This window comes from Diabrotica virgifera, chromosome 2 (genome assembly GCF_917563875.1).
Source record: "Diabrotica virgifera virgifera chromosome 2, PGI_DIABVI_V3a".
Classification (NCBI taxonomy): Eukaryota; Metazoa; Arthropoda; class Insecta; order Coleoptera; family Chrysomelidae; genus Diabrotica; species Diabrotica virgifera.
The window spans coordinates 38,536,410-38,556,999 of record NC_065444.1 but is presented as its reverse complement, the minus strand read 5'-3'; the positions used below and the strand labels follow the sequence as shown (position 1 = coordinate 38,556,999).

General features: G+C 33.7%; 1 protein-coding gene across 1 annotated transcript; it reads left to right on the top strand.

The window, feature by feature from the left end:
• Window positions 1–95: 95 nt before the first annotated feature.
• Window positions 96–14,997, top strand: LOC114327689 (protein yellow-like). The gene is made up of 4 exons (XM_050644742.1): window positions 96–106; window positions 204–592; window positions 9,750–10,230; window positions 14,667–14,997. Exons 1-4 carry the CDS (start codon window positions 96–98, stop codon window positions 14,995–14,997), a joined length of 1,212 nt encoding a protein of 403 aa, XP_050500699.1.
• The last annotated feature ends 5,593 nt before the right edge of the window (window positions 14,998–20,590 follow it).

Below are 20,590 nucleotides of genomic sequence, written 5' to 3'. Positions count from 1 at the left end.
AATTAGATTTGTAGATGATACAGTAACCTTCTCTGGTAGACACGGTAGAGTAAAATAGAAACACTACAACATATAATAAGAAAATTCAACATTAAATGTGTTACAGGTAATAATTTATAATCCATATATCACCAGTAATGCAGTATTTTGAGTAATTTTAAAATGAATATCTAAGCAGATCACATTTTTATTCGGTATTTTAGCTTCCCTGAAGAAGATTGGACTATTGAAACCAACGTACTTCATTCAAACACAGACTACCACCCTAATCGTATCACCCCGACAATTCTATATGAATGGAGCTACGTTAACTTTACATGGAACAATCTTGAACAATATACAGAGGCAATTAACACAAAAAGATACGTACCAGAAAATGTTCTCATTGGAGGCATTCGATTTTTCGAAAACGATATGTATATGTCTTTACCCAAGTATCGTCCAGGAGTTCCAGCAACTTTAACCGTTGTGTCAAAAGCTGAGAGTAAGTCGACGAATGTATTGGTGACGCCTTTTCCAAGTTGGGAGGAAAACGATGATTCTGATTGTGATAATCTTCAAAATGTCCTGGGAATAGAAATAGACACTAAAGGTAGGTGATAGTTTTTTTAAAGTAATTTTTAGCCAACGAATGTTATTTTTAAAGTCATCATCATTATCAATGGCGTTAAAACTTTTCTTGAGTCTTTGCCGCGTTTACCTCCCAAGTTAGCCTTCCAAGTTTGTCGGTCCTGTGCCACTATTTTCCAATGTCTTACTCCTATTTTCGCCAGATCTTCTCTGCCTGCATCTTTCCACCTTTTTCTAGGTCGTCGTACAGACCTGCTTCCATTAGGTCTGTCCCAAAACATATTGTTTTAAGGCGATTGTCGTTACTACGTATCACATGCCCTGCCCATCTGAGTCTATTGGCCTTCATATATCGGGCTATATTTTCCTTTCCGAAGAGAGACTCTAACTCAGTGTTTCCCAACGTGGGGCCCACGCCCCACAGGGGGGCAATTTGATGTTAAGGGGGGCAATTCGAAAATGGACTCGACACGAGTTTAACCCTTTCGCTACTGGTCATTTAAAGTCAATGTTAGATTTCGGCACCAAATTTAACGAAAAAAGCAAATTCTTAAATAATTACGGTAAATATGGTAAATATTTCGCTAGACCAAAATATCAACTGGATGTTTTTCGGAGTCTAGCCAAACTTAAAATTTTAAAAAGAGATCAACATTAAAGTATCTGTTTACTGCTCATACTTCAACTAATAATCGTGTTCTTGGTGCTAATTATTAAATTTCTCTATTACTCGCTTAAACAGGAAAAAATCATACTCATCATCATCATTCTCTTTGCCTTATCCCTATGCGGGGTCGGCTTCCCTAATTGCATTTCTCCACACAATTCTATCTTGGGTCATATCAATATTAATCCCCTTTACCAACATGTCCTGCCTTATCGTCTCCCCCCAGGTCTTCTTTGGTCTTCCTCTCCTACTCCTTTCAGGAATCTGCACTTCAGCTATTCTTCGTATTGAATGATTAACGTCTCGACGTTGAACATGACCAAACCATCTTAACCTATGCTCTCTCATTTTGGCATCAATTGGTGCCACACCTAGACTTCCCCTAATATACTCATTTCTAATGTTATCCTTCTTTGTCACTCCACTCATCCATCTAAGCATTCTCATTTCCGCCACATGCATTCGTTGTTCCTCTTTCTTTTTCACTGCCCAACATTCAGTTCCGTGCATCATAGCCGGTCTTATGGCTGTTTTATAGAATTTTCCCTTCAGCTTCATTGGAATTTTTCTGTCACACAACACACCATTCGCTTTTTTCCTCCACTTCATCCATCCAGCCCTAATTCTACTGCATCCATCTCCATCTATTTCTCCATTACTCTGTAATACCGATCCTAGGTACTTAAAACTATTGCTTTTCACAATCATTTCACCATCCAAAGGTACCATTTTATTTGTAGTAACTCTATCTTTAAATGAACATTCCAAATACTCTGTTTTTGTCCTACTAAGTTTAAACCTTTTTCCTCCAGAGCTTGTCTCCACTGTTCCAGTTTTTGTTCCAAGTCTCTTTCACTATTTCCTATTAACACTACATCATCAGCATACATTAGGCACCATGGAATACTACCCTGTAGTTTCGCTGTTATCTGGTCCAAAACTAATGAGAATAAATAAGCCTTGGTGCAATCCTACTTTCACCTGAAATTTATCAGTCTCTCCCACACCTGTTCTAACACTAGTCGTTACTCCCTCATACATATCTCTCACAATCTTTTCATATTCGCCAGGGACTCCTTTCTTATTGAGTGCCCACTACAGAATCTCTCGAGGAACTCTATCATATGCTTTCTCAAGATCAATGAATACCATATGAGCGTTGGTCTCTTTATTCCTGTATTTCTCCATCAGTTGCCTTACAATGAAAATTGCATCTGTTGTTGATCTGCCCTGCATAAAGCCAAATTGATTATCGGATATTTCGGTTTCTTCACGTATCCGTCTATCAATTACTCTCTCCCATATTTTCATGGTGTGGCTAAGGAAAAAATCATACTATAGGAGAGAATTTAATAACATCATTAATATCAGCATTTCTTAACGGTTCTTGAAAAATACAACCAATATGACGTAAAAGCTTTGCAACTCAGTAACAATACTGGTAGCAGAAGAATAGACAAAATGAATGAAGATACTGAAAAACAACTTGTTGAAAATCTGAAAATAAGAAATTTGTCAGTGAAAATGGATGAATCAACTTTGAGAGACAGTGAGGCAGTATTGATAACATACGGTAACATAAAGAGTAGTTTGTTGAAAAATTGTTGTTCTGTACATGACTAGAAAGCATCACTACCTAATGCTAATGATATACCAATAAAAGATATAAAATCTTGTGATGCAGATGGTGCTCCTAATATGATGGGCAAGAAAAATGGCTGCTTAAAATTGATGAAAGATACGAATCCAGATATGATTATTGTTCATTGTGATATCCATAGGGAAAACTTGGTAACTAAAACATCTTTCCTGTTCTAAATGAAGTACTGCATTCAGTAATAAAATGTATTAATGCTATTATAACAAATACCACATGTGAGCGTCTCTTTAAGATATTTTGTGAAGATCAAAATAAGACCCCATGCGACTTTTCCTTCATACTGAAGTAAGATGGCTACCTTAGATGCTTGAAAAGATGTGTGGAATTGCTTAGTACCCTTTGAGAATGGTTGAACAGTTTCAGTGACTTCAAAAATGTGAAGTAACTGATACCGCTTTACTAAAAGGAAGATTTTCTGATTTAAAACAAATTGATTTTAAACATGCATGATGCAGCCAATGTTCGAGGATTTGTCTGATATATCAAGAACTCGCAGAATTGCAAAATAATGAGTCAGGTAAAGATTTATTTAATAAAAAAGGAACGATGGAAACGTTTTGCGAGGAAACAGAAATCAAATATCCAAATCCAACCAAATCTGCAAAAAAAACTATTGCTACAATTTCCATCTTCATATTTAGCTGAATGTGAATGCAGTGCTGTAAATGATTTTCTGGTAAAAAAGGAATCAGCTGGATATAACACAACATAGACTTGAGACTGAAGCTAACCAAATTGGAACCTAATATAAAATCTCTGTGCAGAAAGCATCAGTACCTTCACCAAAGTTTGTTTTTGTTTGTTATGGCATGGACTTTATGTCAATCAGTCAGTCACAACATGACTACTATATCAAGAAGGTTAAATATTTAAAGACCGTAAGTCTATAAAATATCAATAACGAAGAAAAATTAGTTCAATAGCTGTTGAGAGGTAATTTATGTACTGAAATAAAGATATGGTACTAAGCTAAGGTAAGCTAAATATAGCCTCCTTTCAACATCATAGGTGTGTTCAAAAACGATCTACAAAAATTTAATAACAATAACAATAAGATAAGAATAATAATAAACAAGACGGTGAGGTCCTCAAAGTTCCATAGCAAGTTTTTTCTTTGTTTTTATCTTCCGCGGCTCTCCACTCAATTCGAAAGCCGCCTTGCTATGGACTGTCCAAGTTGCTCACCATATTTTCTCTATATACATACATACACATATACTTTTAATACTTGACACTACAAAACTATTTTGGTACTTGACAGAAACATCACCAACGCATTATAGTTCAGAGAAATAAGGAAAAAAATATCCTGTTGGTGACACAACCCCCTCCAGACCGAAACCAAATTTTTTAAGTAGTATGGATATCTATAATAATAACCTATATGTTTCCTGCAGCCGATTTTGGTGATATACATAGTTATAAACAAATGAAAATCAAAAAACGGTAAATTTTCGCTTTTTTCGTCTATTGCCAAAAAGTTAAGCATTTTAAACAAATTTGAGAGTCAGAAACTCATAAATCGCATAAAAAACTTCAATATGGCGGTCGCTAAATATGTCACTCCTTATTGGTTGCTTAGAAAATTGCAAAATAAATCATAAATTTTGAGTTTTTAAAAATATTCATAACTTATGTAAAAAATTAACTTAGAACCTTCTTATTACACGGAATGCTGAGACTTCTGGGGCTTAAATCATACCCTAAATTTCAAAGTAATTGGTAAAATAGTTTAAAAGTTATTTAATTTGTTTTTTCAAAATTAATTTTTTGTGCAACACTATAAGTCAGAAAATGATGAAGTTACAGTAATACTTTGGATAGTTTATGAAAGAAGAAGATTTACAATATTAATTTAATTTAAAAATAATGACAAAAAATAATTCTAAATATTGCAAAATGATTTTACAAGAACATATGAATTCAAAAAAGGGGGGCTAACGTCGTCCCTAATTGTCCTAGGACAATTGTTTTTCTTTCTAAATATGTATAAAAATTCTGTCTTTTAAATATGAAAAAATAATTTTCCTGCGGGTAACGGTTAAAAAGTTATTCTAATTGTTTATAAGTAAGCAAAAAATCGACGTTTTTGCAAAATAATTTTACAGTTTAAAATTACTTTTTGTCATTTTCTTTTAATTAAGTTAATAGTGTAAATGTTCTTTCATAAACTGTCCGAAGTATTACTGTAACCTCATAATTTTCTGACTTCTAGTGTTGCGAAAAAATTAATTTGGGATAAACAAATTAAATAACTTTAAAACTATTTTACCAATTGCTTTGAAATTTAGGTTATAATTTAAGCACCAGAATTCTCAGTATTCCGCGTAATAAGAAGGTTCTAAGTTAATTTTTACATAAGTTATAAATATTTATAAAAACTCAAAATTTATGATTTATGTTGCAATTTTTTAAGCAACCAATAAGGATAGACATATTCATTGAAAGCTATATTGAACTTTTATATACGATTTATGAGCTTTTGACTCTCGAATTTGTTTAAAATGCTTAACTTTTTGATAATAGTCGAAAAAAGCGAAAATTTACCGTTTTTTGATCTTCATTTGTTTATAACTATGTATATCATCAAAATCGGCTTCAGGAAACATCGGTTATTATTATAGGTGTCCATACTACTCAAAAAATTTGGTTTCTACCTGGAGGGGGATGTGTCACGAGAAAACTCTTATTTCTCTGGACTATTATCCATACTCTCTTGTCCATTGGCTAAGATACTAAGGATATTAAACGGAGCTGGTATAAAGTCTATGTAGCTGCTGAATAAATAGATCTGTTTCATTCTTATATTTTTGGCATTCAAAAAAAATATGAACTAAATCACCTTTTTTATCACAATTTGGACATCGATCATTTTCGAGAACACGAATTTTATGCAGGTGTGTGGGATAACAGGCGTGACCAAAACGAAGACGTGTTTTGTGATGTATTTTCTTGAATAATTATATGGCTGGAACCACGTTCTATTCGGTATTTTCTTTTGTATACTACAGTACCTAGAAGGGTTGATATAAGTATGATGTGACCAACATTCATTCCAAATTGTGAGGTATTTCATTTTAATATAAGGGACTGCATCACAAAACTTACAGGATGTTTATTAGGCAAACCATTTTTTACACTTTTTTTCGCCAACATATCAACATGCTCATTAGGTTCAAGACCGATATGTGGTTTAACCCAAACAAAATTAATCTTTTTATTAACTTTATGTAGTTCCAAAAAGCGTTTTTTGATTGCATATATGATATAATTGGAGGAGTAACTTGGGTACTTAGTCAAAACCAAGGCATTTAAAACAGACAGGGAGTCCGATATAATTATTGCAGAAACAATTGTAGACTGACTTGCATACGTCAAAGCTTCGTAGATTGCGTTATCTAGTTTGCAGGAATAATTAATATTTTTGGAGGGAATATAAACAGCACATCCTACACCATCCTCGGACTTGGAAGTATCAGTATATATAGCTACAGATTCTTCAAAGCTTGCTAGTATAGAGTTTAATAAGTTAAGAGGATCGGTACGTATTTTCGGCTGCAATGCTATTCAAATGGGGATTCATTTTTTTCAAATCCTGAGAAAACTAATAAGTATTTTTGAAAAATTTAAACGCAGAATGAAAGATTACGTTATTAGCGAGGGCCGAAAGTCCCTGAGAACTTCTATAATGTTTATTTTAATAAGTTACAGGGGTGAAAAAACTAAGAGAAAATTTAGTGTGATTTTTAATTTCAAATATCTCATTCAAAATAAACTTTTTATTTATTCTAAGGGACTTTCGCTCCTCGGTAATAATTTAGTCTTTCATTCTGCGTTTAAATTTTTCAAAAATATTTATTGGTTTTTTCAGGATTTGAAAAAAATGAACACAATGCCGTGGTAATATTTTCCAAATCTGTCTTTGTCTTACAACGCACTCAACCGAATATAATATTGTCAGCATATATTGTCAGTCAGACACTGACAATCAGTGACAATTTTAAATATTTGACATTGCATCGGGAATATTTTGAGAAATTGATTAAATATTATTGATATATAGTGTATTTGATAAATAATTGATTTAAGACGTGAACTTAATAAAAAGTTATTTATTGTGTATTATTTGTGGAAGATGCAAGCAGAGAATACATCAGATATATCCTGTGATCCAAGTATTTTGTTGTTAGAGATGTTCAAAATTGTAAGCGTTCCAAAATAACAACATATTATTAAAAAATCACTTTAACACTTCCTCTTTTCTCGATTGATTATTAGTTTTTGTTGTACAAATAAATTATTACAATCACTGAAAACATAGTTAGTGAAAAAATTATCACATTTATTAACTGAATTAATAATTTGCAATTATAAAAATAACAGTTATCCAAGAACATTCAAAAGCCATCTCTTTAAATTAATTATGACATTTTCAAGTAGAATGACATTCTAGTAATGTTTACATTTCCACACCAGTGTGAATTTTACTACACGTAATTTGCCGTGTAAAGACAGAAAAAGTAGGGATACACGTAAAATATTTGCGAATTATGTACCCATAGCCTTAATATTAATGTGAAAATTATCACTGTATGAGGGTTTTACAATCTTGATATTCAGGAACAATGAATTGTAATCATCAAGGTCAGATATAATTGGGCTGGGATAATATAATTCACTAAGGATATCTTGATTTGATTGTAGCGCAATACACAGTAGTGAAGAACCCCACCAAGTTCTAGTGACCATTTTTAGAAAATTAAAACCAAAGTTAAATAATAAATTAATATAGAACAATCTTTGAACAATTCAATTGTTTAATACTTATTAAAAATTATATATTTTATATAGGAGGGGTGCATAGGAATTTAAGAAAGGCTAAGGGGGGCATGGCCCAAAAAAGGTTGGGAAACACTGCTTTAACTCGTTATTGTATCTGCGCCTCCATTCGTTTGTCACGCTGTCTCTGCAAGGACCATATATCATTCGAAGGATTTTATGAGTACATTCCCATACCAGAAATTTATTTACTTCTTTTTTGTTAGTGTCCACGTTTCGCTTCCATACGCGACTGTTGTATTGTGGTCTTATATACCTATCTGGATTTTTGCACCTCGTGAGAGAAGCTTCGACTTCATTCGATGTTGTATTGCAAAGGAAGAGCTGTTTTCCGCCATTATTAGCGTTTCAACTTGTTCTATTTTGTTGTCATTGGTGATTGTTGCTCCTAGATATTTAATTTCTTTAACCACTTCGAAGTTATGATCGTTTTTACATAGTAATGTTTTGCCTTGTTCGCTGTTTTTCTTGCAGAATTACAATGTAAAAATTAAGGTATAAACTATTTAGTGACCGCAGCTGTACATTCAGGAATAGTATTCAGGAATGTACATCCAAATTGAAAGTTATCCTCCAACACCAAATTGTTCTATATGGTCCACATATTGTTCAGAAAAAAGTTACACCATTTTGAGCTTCGGGTTTGGGGGGGAGAGGGGGAGAAATCGGAAATTAGTAGTTTTTTAGGTTTTTCGTCAATATTTCTAAAACTATGCGGTTTAGCATAAACAACCTTTTATACAAAAATGTTCTACATTAAATTTGAAATAAAAAAGGTTCTATGCATAATCCTTCTAAAATGAACGGTTCCAAAGTTAAGGAGGTAATATAGTATAATTGGTCCAAAAAAGGCCTAACCCAGACATCCAAAATAAAAGTTTTCCTTCAACACCAAATTGTTCTATATGGTCCACATATTGTTTAGTAAAAAGTTACACCATTTTGAGCGTCCGGTTTGGGGCGGAGATGGGGGAGAAGTCGGTAAATTAGTAGTTTTTTTTACGTTTTCGTCAATATTTCTAAAACTATGCTTAAGCGTAAACAATGTTCTATACAAAAATGTTTTACATAAAATTTAAAACAAAAAAGGTCCTATACATAATTGTTATAAAATCAACGGTTCCAGAGTTACGGAGGGTGAAAAGTGGAGGTTTTCGATACTTTTTATATTATTGGGGCAATTGATGATGATTTTGGGTGGTGAGGTTGACGTCTCCTCAAGGGCTTATCACTAACATACCATCGACCACTGAAATATCAAATTTTATTTACAAAACCCAATCCTGTTAAAAAAAATTTCTATAAATTGCCCAAAGAATATAAAAAGTATCGAAAACCTCCACATTTCAGCCTCTGTAACTCTGGAACCGTTGATTTTATAACAATCATGTATAGGATCTTTTTTGTTTTAAATTCCATGTAAAACATTTTTGTATAGAAGATTCTTTACGCTAAAGTATAGTTTTAGAAATATTGACGAAAAACTTAAAAAAACTACTAATTTACCGACTTTTCCCCCATCTCCCCCCCCCCAAACCGGACGCTCAAAATGGTGTAACTTTTTACTGAACAATATGTGGACCATATAGAACAATTTGGTGTTGAAGGAAAACTTTTACTTTGGATGTCTGGGTTAGGCCTTTTTTTGGATCAAGTATACTATACCACCTCGGTAACTTTGGAACCGTTCATTTTAGAAGGATTATGCATAGGGCCTCTTTTATTTCAAATTTAATGTAGAATATTTTTGTATAAAAGGTTGTTCATGCTAAACCGCATAGTTTTAGAAATATTGACGAAAAACCTAAAAAACTACGAATTTACCGATTTCTCCCCCCTCTCCCCCCAAACCCGACGCTCAAAATGGTGTGACTTTTTTTTGAACATTATGTGGACCATATAGAACAATTTGGTGTTGGAGGATAACTTTCCCTTTGGATATCTGGGTTTGGGTCTAGTTATACCATACTAGAATCATTTTTCCTAATTTTTCCTATAAATTTTTATTTCCAGGAACTTTGTGGGTATTGGATGGTGTACGAGTGAACAACATGAGCATCGATTGTCCTCCCAAATTGCTACTGTTCGACCTCAACCAAAATGGAGCTCTAATACACACCTACGTCTTCCCAAATGAAATATGTCTTCAAACTGGAGGATTCCTAAATGATCTCGTAGTGGATGAAACAGATGACGGTTTCGCGTACATCACCGACAACTCCAACATAGACCCTGGTTTGATCGTCTATTCGAGGCTACAAAACAAATCATGGAAGTTTAGAGATAGCACAATGTTTGCTGATGTAAAAACATCCCGATTTTTTGTGGATGGTGCTGTCATTAGCACACCCTTGCCTATTGATGGCATAGCTTTGTCACCGAGTCCTCTAGGACACAGAAAAGTGTTTTACTCTACTGTTGGTGGTTTAAACTTGTATAGTATTGGTACAGATATTCTCAAAAATGAGTCTTCGATCAGCAATGGTTTATGGAGGTAAGAGTTCCTTATATGTAGGAGTATATTCTGTGTGGCCTAAATTTTATAACAATATTCTGGCAAAGGACCCCACAACACTCCTTATGAAAAAGTGGTCCCGGTCAAATTTAACGAAAGTTTGGTCAATGATGCTTCTCGATGCGTAGAATAAAAAAATCCATGGGACCTGGGTCTGAATAACTACTATTCTTGAGCTGCAGTCTTCTGAACTTATTGGATTCGGGTGCTCGGTTTACGTTAAGTGCACTAATTCACGGTCAAGTGAAAGAAAATATTTATTATTGGAAGAAGAGAGACTCATTTTCTTCATGTATAGTTGCGTGTTGTATATGAATTCATGGTCAAAAATAGATGCATCGTATTTTAGTCTTCAGGAAACCTCCGAAAATTCCTCAGAAAACTAAAGAACTGCGATATAAAATGTGCTACTGGAGCGATGTAAGAATTATCATGTTTTCATGAATGCTTTACAGTTATGCAATACCAGCAAAGCTACAGTTCCGCCTTATCTTTAGAATACTACTGAACAGTGGCGGATCTAGGAGGGGGACTGGAGGAATTCCCCCGTAACACGGTCCAGAACTAAAGAAAAAGTTGTCGGAACATAAAAAATACATTAGCTGACATGAAACTTGTCCCGCATATCAGATATATGTCAAGTAGAGAACATGGACTTGATCGGAATACGAAAAAAACAATGTACCTGGTAGTCAGTAATCGCTAAATATTAATGTTGTTCTGAAGCTATTTCTTTCGGGCATTACTGTAATTAACTATTCTAAATGGGAAATAAGCCACAATTTAACTAAAATTATGATTTTATTTTGACAACGACGTCCAATATGGACGTCGAAACGTTAATAAAATCATTTTTTAGTTAAATTATGGCTTATTTTTCAGTTATAATAGTTAATAGTTAATAATCCGAAAAATCGGATTTAAGTCATCTTCGACTATCTGCACGTTAATATTTTGCTGATTTCGGTTAGATGCATCATATGTCGTGTTAACTAACGACCTATCAGGATACTTAACATTGGGTTGATATCTTGCAAAGCGTAAAAACAGTAACACAGTGGTTATATGAGCACAATTACCCACAGTTCTTGCACCAGGTTGATAGGTATGGTTTGTTCAACAGTAAATGGTTGAGTTCAATTAGTGCGGTCGTAAATATTACTAAATTTATCTGACCTGGCCCATTGTTAAGACCCACCCGGAGCGATAAGCAACCGAGGTAGACAGAGTTGGTCTTTTGACAATTAACACTGACTAAATCTGACAGACAAAAATGACAGACTACTTTCATAATAAAGCAAAGAAACTTTACCAGAAAACATATTTAAATTTTACCTGAAACAGGGCCTTTTATACTATTATCGGTTAATCCAGGATGTTTATAGTGGTAACTAATTGAACTCAACCATTTACTGTTAAACATACCATACGATAAATAGTACCTACCCGCTAATCGGTTCTTCTGCAGGCTCATCTTCATCATCCGTGTAGGAAATTAATATTTGGTGTTTTGTAGCTGGCCGAAACCTCGAAAATATTCTAACTCTTATGAAACCCGGTTCATCCATATTCTCAGAAATTTGAATCTCTTCGTCATTGTCTCTAATTATTTTATCTTGTATGTAACGGAGCCAGTTTAATTTGATATACCTCAATCGTAAGGTCTTTTAGGTAGGTACTATTCTAAGTCGAAAACAGAAAAAATTGCAAAATCATGATTATGAAGCCTTCTCCATTGACCATTTCTTCTAATCAGATTATCAGTCTCAACTCTAGCTTGTACAACATTAGGAATTAATAACCTCTGTAATAATTGTTGATCATCTTTAGCTGTAGCACCTTCCATTGTACAATATTTGGTATTAAAAAGTTCATCATCACTGGCTCTAGAACCCCTGGTGGACCTCGGACTGTTCAAGAATCAGCTTCCATTCCTTCATATCCTTCGACTTGGTTTTCCCATTTCGCACTCTTCCCGTAACTCGTCTTCCACCTGGTCCTTAAATCGTACTATGGGCCTCCGTCTTTTCCTCATACCATCCGGTCTTTGGTTATAAATATGTTTTGACGGCTCCATCTCGTTCATTCTCGTTAAATGAAGAACAATTTCTTTCTTTAATTCTGGAATATGTTACGGGTGGAAATACCCCATTCCCCCTAGATCCGTCCTTATTAGGTAGTATTCTAAAGATAAGGCCGAACTGCAGCTTTGCTGGTATTGCAGAACTGTGAAGCTTTCATAAAAACATGATAATTCTTACATCGCTCTAGTAGCACATTTTATATCGCACTTCTTTAGTGTTCTGAGGACTTTTCGGAGGTTTCCTGAAGACTAAAATACGATGCATCTATTTTTGACAATGAATTCATATACAGTGAGTCCATAAAGTAACGCATAAATTCATTATTTCGTAAACCGAAGACTTAAAGGAAAAATCCCGAAACAAGTCGATTTTTATTTTTAAATTACGATTTTTTGGCATACATATACTAGTAACGTCATCCATCTGGGCGTGATGACGTAATCGTTGATTTTTTTTAAATGAGAATAGGGGTCATGTTATAGCTCATTTGAAAGGGTATGTAATTCTCTATTCAATAATATAAACAATAATATAATTATTTATACAGGGTGTCCAAAAAATGTTTTTTTAAATTAAATTAATTGGTACAAAAAGATGAATGTATTTAATTTGTTTAATTCTAAATATATTTTATTGGTGCCAGAAAACATAAAAATTTTTTAATTAAAAAATAAACATTGATTTTCGTTTAAGCGTAATGTTAAACTTCCAAGAGGCAGGTGGGTGGCAGCTCTAACATTGAATTTAAGCGAAAAGCAATATTTATTATTTGTCAAATAAACATGCATTCCTGTTTTCTGACAATAGTAAAACGAATTTTGAATTAAATAAGTTGCATACATTCTTCTTTTTGTCTCAATTAATTTAATTAAAAAATTATTTTTGGACATCCTGTATAAATAATTATGTTATTGTTTGTATTAGTAAAATAGAGAATTAGATACACTTTCAAATGAGCTATTACATGACCCCTATTCTCATTTAAAAAATTATGGGTCACGTTATCAAGCACAGATGGATGACGTCACTAGTATGATATATATGCCAAAAAATTGTAATTTGAAAATAAAAATCGACCTGTTTCGGAATTTTTCCTTAAAGTCGCCGGTTTACGAAATAATGAATTTATGCTTTACTTTATGGACGCACTGTATAAGACGCAAGTATACATGAAGAAAATGAGTCTCTCTTCTTCCAATAATAAATTATATTTTCGTTCATTTGACCGTGAATTAGTGCACTTAACTAGTGACTGCACTTAACGTAAACCGAGCACTCGAATCCAATAACTGCAGAAGGCTGTAGCTCGAGAATAGTAGTTATTCAGACCCAGGTCCCATGGACTTTTTTAATCTACACATCGAGAAGTATCATTGACCAAACTTTCGTTAAATTTGACTGGGACCACTTTTCCATAAGGAGTGTTGCGGGGTCCTTTATTATATTTTGGCAAAATTTCGAAATGGGTTTAATTCGTAGAACAATTTTAAGCCTGGCCGTTGATAAGTACCGCTAATTAGTTGCGAATAGAGAGTCTATAAAAAATATGATAATAATAAAAAAATAATATATTTACTTTCAATACATATATTTATTTTCAATCGATCTTCCAGCCAGGAAACGTAGAGCTGATTTAAAAGTTCTTTGGTTTCATCTATCTTATCAGATATTAGCACAATACCATGTGCAAACCTCAGGTATGCAGATGATACAAAAATTAAATATCTAATGAATTTGATATTCATCATCATCAGGGCTTTTCATTCCGGGTGGAATGTTTGCCGTTCTTACTTAGAGCTCTCTGATTCGCTTATTGCGGTGAATCACTCCGCATTCCACTTATATGTTGTCAAAGTTTGTTGTATGACTTGACTTTCGCTACAATTTTCTTCCACTCATTTCGATATGTGCATAGTTCCCTCCAGTTTTTCACTTCCAGAATTTTGATATTTTTCATGACCTGGTCCTCCCATCTCTCTCTGGATCTTCCACTTGGTCTTTCAGTTTCTGCTTTCCATCTGGTGATCTTCATAATCAGTAGATCGTTTTTCCTTCTCTCTATGTGTCCCAGCTATCTCAGCCTCTGTGCTTTAACAAATCTAACTATATCTTCTCCTTTCATTATGTCTCTTAGTTCATGATTCATTCTTCTTCTCATTTCTCCGTTATCCATTCTTATCGGGCCCATAATCCGTCTGAAGATTTTCCTTTCGAATATTCTTAATTTTTCTTCATATTTTTCCGTGAGGCACATTGTCTCAGCTGCGTACTTAATTATGATATTATATTTGATACTAATTTGATATTATATTTGTAATATACATTTTTTAGATATGGTGTTAGTTTACTGGGGAAAAAACAAGGACACACTGACGGAATGATGATCGACTCAGACAACACCCTCTACTACACCTTAATAGATTTATACGGTGTTGGAAAATGGAACGTTGACAACAATTTTGATTCTTCTGAAGTTATTTATCGGAACAGAAGTACGGTTATTTGGGCCGACGGTATTGCTATGGATCAGCAGGGATTCTTGTACTTTACCGCAAGTTCTGCTCATAGGTATCTATTCCCATCAACCGAGCTGGAGCTGGCTTCTGATATTAGTTTTAGAATTTTTAGAATGTACACTGGAACTAACAGTTACTTGTTTTAATAGTTAATTAGCAAGAATGATTTATTTATTTATATTATGCAATTTTTTATCATTGCTCTATTTTTGAAATAAACTGTAGACCAATTCATACCTCTCTCTTGACTTTAGTGGCAATAATTCATAAGTAACCGTTTTAGCAGCTTCACTAATCTCATATGGAATCAATTCGGCGGCACGCTCACTGCCGATCGATTTCCATTTTTTTGAGTGGAAAAGCGAAAACATTCGAATCTTATATGTATATGACAAGTGCTGTCATAATAAAATGACCTGCTGATGAATGCTGTCGTAAAGCCGCCTACGTAGATACTCAAAATCGTTCCAAAAGTAAAACAATCGTTTACTTTTAGTTTACCTCTTAGTTTATGAAAAATGAAATGATTCATTTTGGTTCAGAGATGATCCATCATCCCCATATATATCTACGTTTCGGTTTCTTCAGACTTCTTCAGTGGGGCTACATGAACACCTCTGAATAGAAACGAAACCAAACGGTCTATTTAAGAGGATGGGTACGTATTTTCGGCTGCAATGCTATTCAAATGGGGATTAATTTTTTTCGAATCCTGAGAAAACTAATAAGTATTTTTGAAAAATTTAAACGCAGAATGAAAGATTACGTTATTAGTGAGGGCCGAAAGTCCCTGAGAACTTCTATAATGTTTATTTTAATAAGTTACAGAAGTGAAAAACTAAGAGAAAATTTAGTGTGATTTTTAATTTCAAATATCTCATTCAAAATAAACTTTTTATTTATTCTAAGGGACTTTCGGCCCTCGGTAATAATTTAGTCTTTCATTCTGCGTTTAAATCTTTTAAAGTATTTATTAGTTTTTTCAGAATTCGAAAAAAATGGACACCATGTGACATGTCCGGGGTAATATTTTCCAAATCTATCTTTGTCCTACAACGCACTCAGTCGAATAGAATCTATCTTTGTCTTACAACGCACTCAGTCAGCATATTGTCAGTCAGACACTGACAATCAGTGACAATATTAAATATGTATTTGACATGGCATCGGGAAAATTTTGAGTTGTTGATTAAATAATATTGATATATGGTGTATTTGATAAATAATTGATTCAAGACGTGAACTTAATAAAAAGTTATTTATTGTGTATTATTTGTGGAAGATCCAAGCAGAGAATATATCAGGATAATATATTCTGTGATCCAAGTATTTTGTTGTTAAAGATATTCAAAATTGTAAGCGTTCCATAGTAACAATATATTATTAAAAAATCACTTTAACACTTTTCCTCTTTTCTTGATTGAGTATTAGTTTTTGTTGTACATATAAATGATTACAATCACTGAACACATAGTTAGTGAAAAAATTATCACATTTATTAACTGGATTAATAATTTGCAATTATACAAATAACAGTTATCCAAGAATATTCAAAAGCCATCTCTTTAAGTTAATGATGACATTTTCAAGTAGAATGACATTCTAGTAATGTTTACATATCCATACCAGTGTGAATTTTCCTACACATAATTTGACGTGTAAAGACAGAAAAAGTAGGGATAGCCGTAAAATATTTGCGAATTATGTACCCATGGCCTTAAGCTGAATTATAAAAATAATTGGCGTATCGGACGCTGTAGCGATATCTCTTAGAGAAATGACAAGTCCCAGATGTAAACAATAAATCTGAAATATCTCGTATAAGCAATTTTTGGGTACATACATCCTTAATCTCTACCTTTTACAATTTATAAGGCAACGAGACGACGATTAAAGGAGACGAAAGGGGATCTAGAATATGCAGTCACATTCCGTCTATTCGTCTAAGAAAAATTCCTACGAAACTTGGATGAGTGTACTCAAAATATGAGTAAAATGAAAAAAGAAAGAGAGTTTATGTTTCATTTCGGTTCAAATATAATACATCATCCCCATACGTAAGTTTCGGTCTCTCTAGACTTCCTCAGTGGAGCTACATGAACACCTCTGAATCGAAACGAAACTACACTGTCTATTTAAGATGAATTATAAAAATAATTCGCGTATCGGACGCGGTATGGAAATGTATTAAACAAAGAAGTCCCAGATGCAAACAACAAATCTAAAACCTCCGGTGGAACCAATTTCTAGGTACATCCTTATTTAATCTCCGCCTTTTACAATTTATAAGGCAAGGAGACAACGAATAAAGGAGACGAAAGGGAATCTATAATATGCAGTCAAATTCCAACTATTCGCCTATACTTTGCTTCACGTTAAGAATAGAACGTTACGCTTACGGATATCAGTGTTGCCAAACCTCTCGCGAACGGGTGGATACTCGACTGATTCATTCTAGTCAGTACGGCGTGGCATCGGCGCGCTTCTATCGTCCATAAGAAATGCATGCGGCTATCTCTGCAATGTTCTATTCTTAACGTGAAACGCTCTATAGAAAAAATTCCCACGAGAGTTGGTTCCTATAAGTAGGTTTTTATAATTCAGCTTAAATAGACAGTTTGGTTTAGTTTCGATTAAGTGCAGTGGTGTTCATGTAGCCCAATAGGGACCTTGCATAAAATTTTAAATTCGAAAAAAATTTTATGAAAATCACAACAGAACATAATTTAAAACATGTATCAAAGATGAAAAAGTTGTTTTTGTGTTCCGTTTGGCCCCTAAAGACGATTCTAAATTCAAATTATTCCACCTATCAGCCCAAAACGCTTCGTGGCATCGTATGATTGTGTGTTTAGATTCTGCACCAACAAAGTAAACAAAATTGTAGGTATATAACTTTAAATTAGACATTATAAACGTCAGTAGAAAATGCAGTATGTGACGTCACAAGTGTTTGTTGACCGTTTGAACTATTTTAAATTGTACTTTTACAAAATGGCACTTAACAACACTTATAGTGTTTTCTTTTATTTTTCATAGTAAACCTTCTTTCCTTTCCTTTAAAAACTGTATCAAACTCCAATCTCAACAAACTGGTATATATTATTACAATGACATACGATAAATGTCATTAGAATATAAATATGTTTCCCTTATTCCGCGACGATGAGCTGGCCAAATACCCAAGTAGATGGAGGTCAATAAAATATACCTAAATATAAACATAACCACATAATAGGACAGAAGACATATAACCACCATTATTAGAATGAGGACAGGTCATTGTGCTACTCCAGTTCACCTATTCAGGATAGGAGTAAAAGATGACCCATATTGTGACTGTGGCCGAGTTGGGTCCTTAAATCATCTGATTTTTGAGTGCCCTATAAATATGTCACCCAATTTTGACCTATATAAAGAATTAGCCAAGACAAATATCCCTACTCCCATTGAAATTTGCCTACTTATGTCCAACCTTAATCCACGTAGGATTAACCTGATCCTTAAATTCCTTAACTTAGCCAAACTTAATTTATAAATTAATCAATTCCCAAATTTGAATTAAAAAAATTAAGAAGATAAAGATATAAATAGATATTGGACCTCCAAATGATAAAAGTCTTAACCCTTATGGTATAATATTGCCTTTCCTGTAGGGACTGTCTGGCCCTATACGAAGATGTTCCTGCTAATATATATTTAAAAAAATTGAGGCTTTAACATATATATTTGGAAATATTCGACTGCCCAGAGCAAGACAAGAGTATTTCCCTGGTGTAAGCTGGGCGAATTATCCCGAGGGATATAACCCAATAAAGGAAGAAGAAGAAGAAGAACTATGTTACATCACGGGTCGTTTGAATCATCTTTGGTCGTTTGAAATCTTCATCGCAGAAGATTTTAAATTCGTTCTTCTAAGTTATTATGAGTTTTTGAAACGTGAAATTTTGGAAATCTCATTTTTAAACAAAACTGAACATCATTATGTAATAAAAAAATGTGCAAGTTCCCTATTGAGGAAGTCTGGAGAGACCGACAGGTACGTATAACGAACCCAGTCCAGAAATTGAAATCAGAAAAGGAGTTACGCAGAAATGTTTTATGTTGCCCTTACTATTTAATGTATATAGTGAAGCCATTTTTGAAGAAGCATTACTATCTCCAAGTGAAGGAATAATAATTAACGGGAAATCTATTATCAACTCCAATAATTGCTAAACAAAACAAACAGTTTCTGTGAAAAATTTGGACTAAAAATGAATGTAAAAAGGACCAAATACATGATAATAACAAAGAAAACAAATAAACAAAAAATTACAAATACCTAATAGGAACCTCGATTTCAGACAATAATGAAACGGACAAGATACAAATAGCAAGACATGCGTTTATAAAAGAGCTCTGAAATGCTACGTGTTTTCGATACTGCAATATGGACTTGGATACTGAAGCAAGAACACATAAAAAAGCTACAGTCCTTTGAAATGTGGTGTTATAGGAGTGTATGATCCTAGGGCTCAGTGGAGGCTGTTCTTCAGATAAGGGAAACACCAATAGCGATAAAAGAATTTATTTATAAAACCGACACTAGGGTAATTACCCCGGGAGAACTTTGAGTAATGACTTGTTACTTGTACACGTTTAGTTGAAGACTTTATGATGCTACATATTGACTGAAGTTAAAGGCACATCTTGCCTGGTTGAAGTGATTCTTGAGAATTGATTCTAAAATGTATTATTTCTTGTTGGCAACATGAATTGGGTCATGGGCCACATGACAACAAAGTTAATTAGTCAGCTAATTTAATGTTCATTGTCAAAATATAGTTTATAAATTACGACAAATAAACAAATGAAATATCCCGCACATGTTTAAATATGATAACAACTTGGTTAATACGATGTACGGGGTGATAAAAATATATTGTTAAATATCAGACATGAATAATGAATGTTTGATATTTGACAAGGAGGATGCTTAAAACAGTATGGACACAGAAGAAAACTAACACGGAAGTATTATGAGAAATGGGCAAAGAATACGAAATAATAAACACAATAAAAATAAGAAAGTTACCTACAATATCTGGAACATGTAATGAGGGGACAGCGATATGAACTGCTAAGACTGATAATGCAGGGAAAGATAAGAGAAGGAAGAAGTACCTGTAGGAAGAAGAAGAGTGTCCTGGTTGAAGAATTTAAATTCAGTTCTATAGAACTCTTCAGAGCAGCGGTAGATAGAGTAAAGATAGTGATGATGATATACAACCTCCGATTGGGAAACGGCTAAAGAAGAATGTCCACTGTAATGAAGGACAGCCCCTTTTCCTCCTTCTATATAGTTTTCATTTCCAAATTCTTAGCGGTATGTTTGTATCATCCATTCGTCGCCTATGTCCATACCAGACTAATTTTTGTCTTTATATTTCGTTATATTTTTTTATTTAAGTTCTCTTTTTTTATACAGGGTGTTTGGTAAAGAATGGGCCATAGCTTAATCTCAGGTTCCTGAGGTTAAAATAGGCAGATTTAAGCTAACTTACCTTAGTACAAAGTTTATAATAACCAAGATACAGGGTGTCAAAGTTAAACTTTTTTTTTATTTATTATTGAATATTTCCTGACAGGTATGAGATAACAACATGAAATTTGGTGTGTGGGGTTTTTTTGGGTCGAGAAAACTAAATTCTCTACCAAACATTATGTAATGCCCAGAGGGCGCCACATACACCTTTC

What these genes read in the sequence shown, in the direction of transcription:
- LOC114327689 (XM_050644742.1), top strand. An exon ending in AATAGAAATAGACACTAAAG is followed by an intron (nt 593 to 9,749) that starts GTAGGTGATAGT and finishes TTTTATTTCCAG; the next exon opens with GAACTTTGTGGGTATTGGAT. An exon ending in ATCAGCAATGGTTTATGGAG is followed by an intron (nt 10,231 to 14,666) that starts GTAAGAGTTCCT and finishes TACATTTTTTAG; the next exon opens with ATATGGTGTTAGTTTACTGG.